At 35.0% G+C, this 13,616-nt stretch overlaps 1 protein-coding gene and 1 long non-coding RNA gene across 7 annotated transcripts in view; one reads left to right on the top strand and one right to left on the bottom strand.

The window, feature by feature from the left end:
* The window catches only part of LOC112644623 (uncharacterized), a 135,686-nt gene extending 129,927 nt beyond the window's left edge, over positions 1 to 5,759 (top strand). Inside the window, exon 10 of one of the 3 annotated variants that reach the window (XR_007407764.1) lies at positions 5,631 to 5,759. This is a non-coding gene — a long non-coding RNA (uncharacterized LOC112644623). The remainder of the gene's footprint in view (positions 1 to 5,630) is intronic. The other 2 variants (XR_004811324.2, XR_007407763.1) reach the window with 2 other exon arrangements.
* Positions 1 to 13,616, bottom strand: part of BANK1 (B cell scaffold protein with ankyrin repeats 1) — a 280,683-nt gene that overhangs the window by 32,783 nt on the left and 234,284 nt on the right. For 2 of the 4 annotated variants that reach the window (XM_025423160.3, XM_025423141.3), the window contains exons 8-10: positions 12,746 to 12,824; positions 8,728 to 9,027; positions 4,329 to 4,634 (exon numbers count right to left, since the gene is read on the bottom strand). In XM_025423160.3, coding sequence (XP_025278945.1) covers positions 4,329 to 4,634; positions 8,728 to 9,027; positions 12,746 to 12,824 — 685 coding nt within the window. The remainder of the gene's footprint in view (positions 1 to 4,328; positions 4,635 to 8,727; positions 9,028 to 12,745; positions 12,825 to 13,616) is intronic. The other 2 variants (XM_049104948.1, XM_025423148.3) reach the window with 1 other exon arrangement.

Here is a 13,616-nt window from a genome sequence, read left to right as displayed (position 1 = left end):
TGAATGATCCTTTGCCATATCATAGGGAGAAAAAGGTGGGAGAGAATGCAACATCTGAAAGCATGTGGACTTCAAAAACCTTTCATTTAAGAAAAATGAATTATTCTTTTTGTGGTTGCTCACCCAAAATTAGGCTTAGTATAACAGGAATGAAATAAACAATCAGAAACACAGCTCTTAATAAAATGAACCCTGGGTTTAGTTTTGCATTAATAAGTTATATTTCTGGGGGCAATGGTGGAAATAGAATCCCTTTCTGCTATGTTATGCTGTGTGAAAGTGGTTAAACTGCTTAACTCTATGTCAATATATATCCTAGAACTTTGTCCCATTTTGTATGAATTCCCCTTTTCACATTAGTAGTACTTCAAACATAGGATGGTTTAACTGTTAAAACAAATACTGTATGATTTCACTCATATGTGGAATCTAAAAAAAATGAATGAACAAAAAGAATCAGACTTGTAAATATAGAGAACAAACTGATGGTTGACAGAGGGGAGGTGTGTGTGTGTGAGGGGGGTTGCATAATGGGTGAGTTGGAGTATGCCATCCTTCCTGTGTGGATCTGTTTGGCAACATGGAATCTCTGGGAATCCCCTATTATTAGGATTTTATGGAGCCCTCCTCACATAGGTACTATTGACCAAGAAGTTTGTGTTCAGCCCTTCTCCCTTCTCAAGAAAATGGGGGTCTGGGGCTGAAGATTCTAAGCCTCTATCATGGCTTGGTGTATTTGATGACCAACCCTCATCCAGGAGCCATTCAAAAGCCTATTCAAAGTTGCCTCATTAGAGCAAAAAACACTCCTTGTCATCCAGGAAGTTACCAAGGTTTCAGGAGCTCTGTGCCAGGATCTGGGGGTGGACACCAATACACACGTTTTCTACTATCTTGCAAAAAACCAACATGATTTTCCTGTATCTCTCTGGTTTATTTGCCTAGTCTCCTTACCAGTACTTCCTTGCATTTCTGAAGTAGTTGGAATTCTGCATCTTTCATTCCTCTTCCATCTCCTATTCTACACTCTTCTTTTTTGGCTACATTAACATATTCTGGATGTGCCAACATCCTCTACTACTTCTGTGTTCCGGCAAGAGTGGGGGCAAATTAATGCTCTTCTAATTGAATGGATGACTTTCTGGGAAATGATGGCAATATTATTTAATACAGCTGCCTGAGCTATGAAAAAAAAAAAAAAAAAGAGGAAAGATGTGATGGAAGACTTTTACCCTGTGAAATGCAAAGAACATCAAGAAAGAATTAGCTCATGAGACAATTTTTCCTAATGTGGGAACAGAATGGTCAACAATCAATAACATAAAAGGAAGAGGCAAGCAAGTATATCCCAGTGAAAAAGGAAAGGAAGAAATAATGGAAAGGAACTTTGGTGACCTCATTTACAGTTCAGATTTTGCTATTGAGTTGGGACATGGAGCCAAAACCTGTAACTGCTTTTATATACTTAACTGCAAAAAATATGAAAACAAAAATCCTGCATATTATAACACTGGTTGCTGTCTGCATATAACATGAATGTAGTGAGAGTAATTTATGTTATGTAATTGAATTAGAAAGATTTCTTATAAATGCTGAAGGGTGTCAAATGTGCAATAAGTAGGTAAGATAAATAGCTTTTAAAATTTCTTAGAAACTCAAGATTTCTAAGATTTTTTAGAGTTCCTGCATATATGTATGTGTGTGTATGCAAGTGTGTGTGTATATGTATGCATGCGTGTGTGTGTATGACAAATGTACCATTGACATGTAAGGTATTTACTTAACACACAGAGATTTTATCACCTGGTACTCAATAAATCTTTATGTAATTAATAAATAAATGAATTAAGTGAAAAATCATCACAATTCTCTTATTTAACATGAGATTAGCTGTAAGTCTAAAGCAGTCATAGTCCAAATTCCTTCTCTAATGAACTGAGGCAACTGGCCAGGATGGAAGGTTTATTTTTTGGAGAAAGAATAAAGCAGTTCTGGCCATGAAACATGAGGCACCATGAGCCCAGGAGTTATACACTGGACTGAACAAAGGGACTTGAATTGTGCATTCTAAATGGTGAAATTTCCCAGTCTTCTTCCCATGCTCTGATCTCTCAAAGTTACAGCAACCAGATATATACAGTAGGTTGGAGTTTTGGATTTTATTCTAGGTAAACTGAAAAGCATAGGAAAATAGATCTAAATAAACTAATGTGGGGTAATTCAATGCAAAATTTGGTTACCTCCCCATTACCCTACAATGTAGTCCACAGTTAACAAGTTGAGTTTCCTTTTAGGTTTTTGGTGCTTCATTCTTACACATAAAAGCACAGCTAAGATATTTGATGGAAGTATTAAGCATTCTAGACAGCATAAACAGCAAACTAAGAAAACAGAAATAATATGAAAACTGCAGAAAAATTAAAATCACAGAAATCTGAAAAATCAAAGCAAAATGAAAGAAAATGAATTATACTGCCCTCAGCACTGCCAAAGAAGAGATAATAATGATGTAAAAAAAGAAAACAAATAGAGAACAAGAAAGAGTTCATGGAAAATAAGAATATGACAGCCGATAGAAGAATGGGAAGATAAAAAGCAAAAAACAAAACACCCCAATATGGGAGTCTCTACTTGTGGTCCTGAGAATTCTCCAAGGATTGGGATGTAGAGGACAAAGTGCCACTGTAGAAATTTCTTTTTTTTTGTTTTGTTTTGTTTTGAAATTTCTTTAATACAACTAAATTCTTGTGTTGAGCTGTATCTATATTCTGTCTTTAAAAAATATTTAGTGGGAGATAGTATCCCTGCCTAAGAGCTAGTAGCAAACTAGAAGTCACTATATTAGACAATCTAAGAATTTCTAATTATAGCTATTCCCTGCCTTAATAATCTAGATAATTATTCCAGTTGCCATTTTATTTCAGCTGACACATTTATTAATTTGTTATTTTCTGATTTTAAATAGTTTCTTGAACATTATCAGCAGCAGATCACTGTTGAGTAAATATATTGTGCACTGATACTTACATATACTTGCTAAATTTTCTTGTACAAATTTCTTTTTTTTTTTTAAGATTTTATTTTTTTATTCATGAGAGACACACAGAGAGAAGAAGAGAGAGAGGCAGAGACATAGACAGAGGGAGAAGCAGGCTCCCTGCCAGGAGCCTGATGTGGGACTTGATCCCAGAACCCCAGGACCACAACCTGAGCCAAAGGCAGATGCTCAACCCCTGAGCCCCCCAGGTGCCCCTTTTGTACAAATTTCTAATACATAATGCTTAAGCCATTGAATGGTTTCTTTTGAACATACTAAGCACAGACGAGTAATTGCTTTGTTGGGTAGGTTTGTGGTTTATATTTAAATGCTCTGTTTGTGTACTTGGTTTAAATTGTTTGAATGTATCACCTATTGGTTCTCAGCTTTAGTTAACCCCCAAACATTTTGTTAAAAAAATCTCTAATAAAGTGTCCCCTTGTACTCTGGATATTTATATTTATTTGCATATCTGTCCACAAGGAACTCTTCAAGAATGAAGAAATTGTTTTATCCCATTTTCTCAGCCTCTGGGATGGTATGTTAGTCCAAAAAAGCACTCAGTGCACATGTATGCAATGTACTGATAAATAAAAATCATCTCTAAGACACTATGGACTTGTGGAATACATCAAACCATAACAGAGTATACAAGAGTGCCAGAAAATAACAATAGTGTAAATATACCCTGCTGGGGCTATAGATATAAAAAAGCTCAGGGATTTGTTAGTTTTTTTTATTTAGGTTCAACTGAGTAGAAAATGAGAAAGAAGAATTAGAGTCTAAAATGAAGTTGAAATTCAATGACAGATGAAGTGAATCTTAATTGTTGGGGTGCTGTGCAATTATCAGAGTAATTGGGATTGCATATCTGGGATTCTAGTGCTCAGAGATTTTTAGGTTTTAAGTGGAATTAGGAGCAAAAAATAGAGTTGGGGCAAAAAGTAAGGGGAATACCTCTTTTCCTGTGTTGCTATTTATTCATAGGAATTGAGCTTCCCTCTTATAGAATTATAGGAAAAGTTCCAAATAGAATTTCTCCACACAAGTCATGGTTTCATGTTCTTCGGATAATTTATCAAAACTATCCTTCGAAGAATTAGAAACCAGAACCTTACCCATTATTTTTATTTTCCTTATTTATTGTGTTTCTAAATTAAAAATGAGCCAATACAACTCACTTATGACCTTAAAAGAATTTTTCATCTTTGGGGCTTTTGACCCCACTAAAAGGACAATTTCTCTGATCCCCAAACACGTACACACACATACAGAAAACAAAAAACATTACCTTGAGCTATGTAAGGTGTGGTTTCTTCTTTTGGAGGGATATTTGTGGGTCGAGGTGTAGGGGCAGGAGGTCTGTTTATAATAAAAGATCGACTCCCAATTTTTTTCTTTGTGCTCATATTGGCTAGTATCATATCATATTCACTGTCTTCAATCTCAGCAAATGTGTATGGATCTTCCTCCTTCTCCTGCTCCCTTTCATCTTCTTTCTTTTCTTCTTCTTTGGGTTCACCTCCTATTTCTTGTCTTGCTCCAAGATCACAGCAATTCTGACCTCTTTCCATTTGGCCTTCTACCATTTTCCCTGCTTATGAAATATTTAGATGGTGGTTACTCTTCCATTATATGCAATATTGTTCATGTCCATCTATTGTTTTCTTGAAACTCCCCCCCAAATAATTTACATATTGTCTCATAAATTTAGAAAAGAAAAGTACACCATATAATTTATTAACCTATTCTCCTGCAATTTTTAATTGTTAGCTTTGTTTTAAAAAGTTTGTTTGGGGTGCCTGGCTGACTCAGTCAGTAGAGCATGTGACTCTTGATCTCAGGGCTGTAAATCTGAGCCCCACATTGGGTGTAGAAATTACTTAAAAATAAAATCTTAATAAAGTTTGTTTAAAACACAACCTTTTAGGAAAACATATAAATAAGCATATAAGTATTTGCCACATAGTTTATAAGGGATTTAGTATCATAAAATTGAGTGATAAAACTAAGCCTCAAATTCCAAATGCTTTGAAAACTTGTTTTTCAAGTAGAATATGCTAATTTTTTTTTTTTTTTTCACTTGAAGTCATTTTACCTTTCAAAAGGGCTTGCACTGGGTATTTTGCCTAACATTCAATTTCTCTGAAGATGACAGGAGGAATAGCCAAATGTTCCATTACTTGGTTTCTTACAGTTAAGTCTCACTGTGGCTTGACAAACTGAGCTTCAAAAATGCAACTCTTGATTTCTATAAGCCAGCATGAACCTTATTCTTAGATAAAGAACACTGAAAGTAGGGTTTGTGACAAGATGGAAAGGATAATCAATGACTTGAAGATTAAATCATACGAAAAGAATAATATTTTATGGTTTTAATACTTGGAAAATCTTTGCATATTTTTAAAATAATGTATTAAAATATTTTAGTAGTATTTAGGAGACTAAGGTATCACCTACTTTGGTTAATGAATAAGTTGGAAATTTTTTTGATAGCTCTCTAACACAGTAATGAGAATTTTATTAAAAATTAGACTTCTGGGATGTCTGAGTACAAAGTTGGTTAAGTATCTGACTCTTGTTTTTGGCTCAGGTTGGAATCTCATGGTCGTGGGACCAAGACCTACTTTGGCCTCTGCAATCAGCATGGAGTTGGACTGAGACTCTCTTTCCTCTGCCCCTCCCCACCCATGCTCTTTCTCTCTCTGTTTCTCTAAAATAAATAAAATATTTTAAAAAATAGACCTTTGACAGATGTTTTACTTAAAGCATTAATGAAAACAATAAAATGGAAAGAATTTCAGTTATCGAGTGAAAAATCCTTGCCTTTCTTGGTTGTTCTGAGAAATTCATGCACACGAAATGAGGGAGAACTATTCTCCTTCCTCTTTGGTGATAATCTGACCAAAAAATTTTAGGTTACTTATGGGTATTTCAGTGGAAAAATGTAGAAACTAAGAAGACAAGTTGTAGAGTGGAATAAAAGTATATTATCTTAAGTAGGTCAGCAATGGTTTTGGGTAGGCTCATGAGGAGAGGCCAAGATCCTCCCCCAATAGAATCTTAGATCTGATTGTTTCAGTTAGTTTAAGCCAAGAAGTACTAATGCCTAAATGCTTAGCACTAACTTTCAAATCAGCACGACTTGCCTCTCTCCCTGTGAGTAATATGGTACTGAGATTTTGACTTCATGACTTCTGTTTCACTGACAGCGTAACAGGTGAAACCAGATTAAGTGTGTGGGAAACATTTTTACAGTGTTTCATTTTTAGCGGAATGTGTCAACTATCTTACTTTTATCAACCCATTTCCTGAGCTGTTAACTCCCTTTGTTTCTCCACCCACCTTCCTTCCCAACTCCTTCTAAAGTTGGGCTTGCCCCAGAAATAACACATTTTACTTTTCTATTTCCCAATGTATCAGATTCTACTTTTCACCTCAGAGTGGGGTCTGAGCATTCTTAATTCAAGTTGTACATTAGCAAATAAAGATAAAACTAAATCACTCCTATCATTCTAATTTTTGAAGAAAAAAAAACAGAGTAAGACGTGTAATAAAAGGAAGAATCTTAAAAGCTGAGGAAGCCTGTTTACAGAAGTATTTGATACATTCTAATTACAGGGTCTGTGGTTTTGGGTCTGAGTCAAGGGAGGGATGTTAGTGATTGTTGCCTTGCAAATGTGTGGTGAAGATAAAAATGGACAATGTGTTCTTTATAAACTAAAAAGTTTTCTATAGTGTTTTATATTATTGTTTTCTCCAGTGACTATGCCCATAAATCCATTAGGGGGAATCTGATGCTCAGGACGTGAGGAAGTTACCTCTCTTTTTTGGTAATTTGAGGGTACATGGAAACTAGTCCTAGAAGACAATTCTGAAGGTATCACTAAAGTCAAAGAAGCCATACAAATTCTCTGGCAAAACAAAGCAAAACAGTGGTAGCTTCTAGTCTTACTTTCAAAGACCTTAATCAAACAATTTTAAGAAAAAATACTGACATTTTATTATCCATTTATAATACTTGCAATATTAGCAAGCCCGTCAGACTTATGAAAAGATGAGATTAAAAGTAACACTGCATAGAAAATGTAAAAATAAAGTTTTAAAATAAAAAGTGGGGATTTTTGTTTTATTTTGCTTTTTGTATTTGGTATTTTTCAGAAGATATATTAGCAAACATTACAATTCTGGTTTTAGATATCTGGTGAATGCTCTCTACAGAGTAGTTTTAGACCTCCTAACCAACATACTATATACAAGAATTTACATTAGGGAAAATATGATTCATTATTAGCTCCTTTAAGAAATTTAGCCAGATAAAAGACAACTTTGCCTTCTTAACACTTTATTTTAATACTTATATAAAATTATTCCCTCTGTAAAAAAGTGAGAAAATATATCAGAATTTTATTGTCAGTGTACTGCTTATCTATGTTTCTCTCTCCACCCCCAGTATTGATTAACCTACTTCACTCATCTATCACAATGGACTATAAGAGCTTGGCACATAGTAGGTAATCGATAGATATTTGTTGAATGGGTGAAAGAATCAGAGCAGTACCCATTAGGTTTTCCATACTTTCCAGTAAGAAGGATTTTTCATCTCTAAATACAGTGTATAACCTTAGTAAAAGGTTTATTATGTTCATCAACTTGAACCTTTATAGAAATAAGACCTTCAATGATGCAAATGCTGACTTTCAGGGCTTCAAAATTCATTTTTTTGTTTTTGCTTTTGTTTTGTTCTGTTTTTCAATATTCACTTTTTTGAACATATTTATACACTTTATAGCCCTCTAGGACTCAACAGCTGTGAAGTATAATGACAAATGGAATCTTAATAATAGATATTTCTTTCATCTTTCTCATTAAAGTTTCATTGTAAGAGCACTTTTTGAATGTGGAAAGTGTGTATAAAATAGTGATCAATAAAGTGGATGATAATTAGTGACTGTAAGGGTAAACCTGGAGCTGGAAGTCTGTCAGGCTGTTGAACACTCCAGCCAGATAAGCCCAATATGGAAGGTCCTCTTGAAGGTACCTGCACCACCCATCTCCCCATCACATTTGTAATTCTTGCATTTGGGAACAAATGTGATCATAGCCATTTAACTGTTCTCCCATTTTAGCAATATATTGTTGAGTGTCCTTAGACTTTGGTCTCAAGGCAGTGTGCAATAAGCCCTTTACCACTTGCTTCCCCTGCTGCTACCAGTTTAGTAAAGTGCCCAAGGTCATTTTCAAATCTGTAAAACATTAGCCTTTTCCTTTTGCCAGACGACTAGGAGTACTTTTTAAAAGGAAAGTTGTCATTTACTTTTCCACATGATGTTTGAGGCTCATTTTATGTGGAGCACTACAAACTCCTTCCAAGCTTTATTGTTTTACCTCTTTAAAGCTTTGTAATGTAGACTGTTCTAGAAGAAAGGGAGGCAGAAAGGTGGAGAGAGAGAGAGTGAAGGGAGGGAGAAAAAAGGAAAGAAAGAGAGAGAGAGAGATAGGGAAGGAGAGGAGGGAGTGTGAATTAGTGTCAGGTATCTCTTGCTTATTTCTGAGGCCTTAGTTAAGGAATAGCAGGAAAGTTGCTCTTGGTTTTTGAAAGTTGGTCTTCCCTGTAACAGATTTGTCACTGCACTATACACTATGGAAGCCCGTCAGACTCGTGTTGTTGTTTTAAACCTTAAACTTACCCTGTAATGTGCAGTGAGGTTGGAAGGCAGCAGCTACAGGTCGTGGCGGGGGGAGAGGTGGTCTGTTGCTCATGAGTGGCTCTTGTGAATTATGTTCTGGATTGTCTCCAGGAATGAACACATACAAGTCATCATCGTACTGGTTTACAGAACTTCCACTGCCAGCCTCTGCTAAGCTGTGCTCAGTCTCTGTGCCTGATTCATTCTGGTTTTCTTCTGCCAATTCATCTGCCTCAGCTCCTTCTGCACGTTGCCTGTATGTCTGCCTGCTTTCATGATGAAATGCTGGGTTCTGTATGGCTGTTTAGGATGAACATAGTAGATTTCATTTAAACACACCATCTGGAGGCATTTTGTATTTTCTAATTTCGTACAGAAGTGGTAGTACTGCTAATAAAACTTTTATGATCTGATATGGTGGAGAGCTGACAAATGCATAATTTTAGTGAATAGTCATTCTTGGGCTTTTAAAATATTTACCAAATGAACAGTTAAAGCTTCATTATATCTTTCTACCTTTCTATAATGACACACTCATACATACAATAACATTTTGATTCTCTAGGGTTATTGTTTGAGCAGATTCATACATATGTCTGTATTATTCCTTTTTTATCAGAATACAGTATAACTGACCTAACAAGTAATAAGTAAGCTATGGAAAAGGTAAATACAAAGAATAAAATAAACCTTGACTTGCTTGTAAATAATGCAACAAAAGTGAATCTGTGATCTTAGTTATTATTTTAATAAAATATAATTATCACCATTTATATCCCCAATTATAATTATCACCAGATTGTATCTTAATTCTTGAAGATATTACTTGAGGGAAGTGTTAATATTTTTTGGTGGAGAAGGCATCCAAATCACCAACAGTAGGTGAATCTTTCTAAGACTCAGTTCAGTCACCTATAAAATATATCCAATTCTGAAACTTAACCAAATAATACAAGTTCCCTCCATCTTAAGAATCATGATTACATCTTTTGTTTTTATAGTGTACATAATAAATACATTTTAGTAGGAAGAATTGAAAAAATATATTATAATGCAATAACTTTAAGTCTTACAATTTTTTTTGTTTAAATTTTCTGTATGAAAAGTCTGCTTTAAGAAAAGATTCACAAAATTTTAAGATGAACTTGGAATCCCTATATTGGAAGGAATATGTGAATTGTTGTCATTGTCAGTGCAATAGACAAGCAGATGATTATTGTTTTGAAGTGTTGCTAAGCTGAAATATGGTTAAAGAAGCCAACTGGCAGACTATGGAGAAAAAGTACCTTTTTTTTTTTTTTTAACCAATAAAGAGTTACTCTGTAGAAACTTTTCAGTTATGAGAAAAAATTAGTCATGAGGAAATATTGTGCCTATGATGGTACCCATATTTCTACATGGAATTTAATTTTTTATTGTTCTTTCCTTTCATGTGAGAAGAAAGATATTGAGTTTCAGTACTAGAACTGCAGACCAAGATTCTTTAATTAGCAGCCTGAGCAGAACAACCAACAGAATGAGAGCTCTTGCACAGATCTCATTCATCTTTCTACCTTTAATGTGAAACACTGAGCTTGAAATAAAGTAGTCTCTAGAAATGCTGATGGAATAGATGATGTAGTGGCTGAAAAGGATTTATTGCTCAGGATAGTAAAGGAATTTCACTATTTCTGTCAAATTGATCATCAACTTAGAATTACACTCATGCTATAGGAAATCACTTGTAGCCACCTATGTTTATGTATTCAGTGTTTACATCTTAAACAACAGAACCTCCTTGCTCCTTGCCAAACATGTCCAGACCTAGAATACAGCCTTGGAGAGTTGGATGTGGTGGCTCAGTGAATTTTAGCAAACTTCACAGTGATGGTGATACTAATGGAAATCTGCCAACTAAGGTGGCTATGCTTCACCCCCATCCCTGGGATAGTAAAGAGCCTGAGGCCTGAGAGTCCAGTCACACAGAATTCTATATACCAGACAAATTCCAGGTCCCATGATCTATGGAAATGAGGTTGCTCTCTATAAATAATTGAAATAACATTTTTCTCTTTATAGGCAGTCCTTCTGAGGATTTAAATGTCATAATAAATAAATGGTCATTATCAATGATAGCCTTTATCATCAATTTTATTATTAAAAATGAGAATAAAATTTATGACTTTAAAAATCAGCACATTAATTCTTACTCTAATATTTAGCACTATTTGGTGTTATGGCATAACTTCTGAAGGTGTTTACTAATTTGCCACAGTATGCTAGTTAGACATTGTATTGAATTTTATTTGATTTGAGGTCAATTTGCCTACCGTGTGTGTGAGAAACCAGTGGTCAATAATGGTTAGCTGAATATCAATTGTGCATTGGTAAAAGGGCAATGTCCTGAGGCAAGAGCATGCTTGATATGTGAGATGTTACTGTGCTGTGAACAAACAAGAGAGTGGTTCAGAGATGGGATGAAAAGGTTATGTCGGGCTTTTTAGATGATGAGAAGGATAGATATGAAGGGAAGGTATTGGGAAATTTGGAACAGAAAAGTGATTAGTTCCTTCATGAAGCAGAGTATTAGGAGTGGCAAATGTGGAAGCTAACACAGTTTTCTTTCTTCTTTCTTTCTTTCTTTCTTTCTTTCTTTCTTTCTTTCTTTCTTTCTTTCTTTCTTTCTCTTTCTTTCTTTCTTTCTTTCTTTCTTTCTTTCTTTCTTCTTCTTTTTCTTTCTCTTTCTTTCTTTCTTTCTTTTCTTTCTTTCTTCTTTCTTCTTTCTTCTTCTTTCTTTTCTTTCTTTCTTCTTCTCTTTTTTTTTTAAGATTTTATTTATTTATTCATGAGAGACACACAGAAAGAGGCAGAGACATAAGCAGAGGGAGAAGCAGGGATCTTGATGCGGGACTCAATCCCAGGACCAGGGGATCACGATCTGAGTTTAAGGCAGACACTCAATCACGTCACCCAGGTGCCCCACAGTTTCTTAATAGTAATACTGCTGACATTTTGGATCAAATAATCGTGCATCGTGTGGGGTATGTCCTGTGCATCGTAGGATATTTAAGCAGAACTTCTGGTGTCTACCCACTAAATGCCAGTTGTAAACCTCCCTTCTCAAGTCATGATTATAAAAAAAACTTCTGTTCATTGACAAATATCCTCTGTTGTGAATGGGAAATACCCTGACTGAGTGCCATGGTGCTATTGCAATAATCTAGGGGAGAGCTGATGACGGCAGCATAGACCAGGATAAATAATGAAAGAGTGAGGAACAGCTGAATGCTGGCTATGCTGTGAAGGTAGAATCAACAGTATCATCTGACAGATTGGATGTGGGGTGAGAGAGGAAGTAAAAAAAGCCAAGGGAGATGCCCAGGTTTTGGGATTGAGTTAAACAAGGAAAGAATCTTCACTTACTGAGATGGGAAAGTCAGCAAGTGGTATAGGTTTGAAAGGGTCAAGATATTAGTGGTTTTGGATTTGGAAATGTTGACTGGGAAATGTCTATCAGACATGCTGGTGAAGATGCTGAGCAAGCTGTGTATACCAGTGGCATAATGGGTAGAGTTACATATGTGCAGAAAGACAGCATTAGTCTTCATACATTAGAATACAGAATCACATCCTATTATAGCCAGTTAGGACCTTCGAGAGAGTTGTAGTCCAAGTTTCTCATTTCCTAGCAGAGGGAACTAAGGTCTGAAAAGAAAGTCACTTTGTTTTTAAAAAAACTGAAAAAACAGAGTTGTCAATAGTCAGAATATTTGCATCACCCTGACTTGTGTATTCTCTCTGCGTAGGAAAGACTGGTGTTTGATTACTTAACACTGAACTTAGTAGAAGTATTTAGATTAGCAAGGCAATGTAGTAACATCTTTACTATATTATAAATGAAAAGTCATTCAGCTAATTAAATGCCTTTCCAGCTCACTATGGTCTCCTATACTCTCTTCAGTCTTACTTTATCAGTTACATGTACCTTAATATAGCTGTTACATATATACATGTGTTCATAACACCCAAGAACACTTACTGGGAGAATACGTAAATAATGAGGTAATATCACCTTCATAGTCATTTTCTTGCCCATTATTTCTGTTAACTTCTGGGATCTGAAAAAAAATGAATCTTATTTTTAATAATATCCATTAATCTTAATATATGTGCATCTCTACATAAACCAAATGGAAAGTTAATACCAGTCGAAATAAGAAATTGCTTTAGTTTATATTTAAATACTTTGATTATAAAACATATCTCAGCTAGTATATTTGTGCCAACTACAAGTGTTCAATGACGCAAAACATTAAAGTATAACTGTGACAACAGAACATTTATAATAAATAATAAATTAATTTTGAAATGAAATTTATTGCTACTACATTAAGATTCAAAACAACAGTCATAAAATTTAGGTGCAATAAGTAAGTCTTGAATAAAATTGAACACAACTATGTCTCTTAAAAGCCATGAGAATTCAGGGGTGCCTGGATGGCTCAGTCAGTTGTCTGCTTTTGGCTTAGGTCACGGTCCTAGGATCCTAGGATGGAGCCCTGCAGTGGGCTCCCTATTTAGTGGGGTGTCTGCTTCTCCACCTCCCTCTGCCCTGCTCTGATCTCTCTCTCTCTCTCTCAAATAAATAAATAAATAAATAAATAAATAAATAAAATCTTTTAAAAAAGCAAAAACAAAAAGAACAAACCATGAGCTCTCTTTTTAACATTTCTGTATCTTTTATCAGTTCAAAAGATATTCTTAATTACATCAAGTATTATGATACAGTGAGAGTGAAATTGAAAAGTGGCTTATTTTCCATCTTTGAGAAAAAAAAGAAGACAAAAGAAACAGAGTAAGGGGATTTATGCTTGTTTTTCTGAAACCAGTTCCACTATACTTAGAACGGA

Source organism: Canis lupus, chromosome 32 (assembly GCF_003254725.2).
Source record: "Canis lupus dingo isolate Sandy chromosome 32, ASM325472v2, whole genome shotgun sequence".
Lineage (NCBI taxonomy): Eukaryota > Metazoa > Chordata > Mammalia > Carnivora > Canidae > Canis > Canis lupus.
This window is presented reverse-complemented; position numbering and strand designations above follow the sequence as displayed.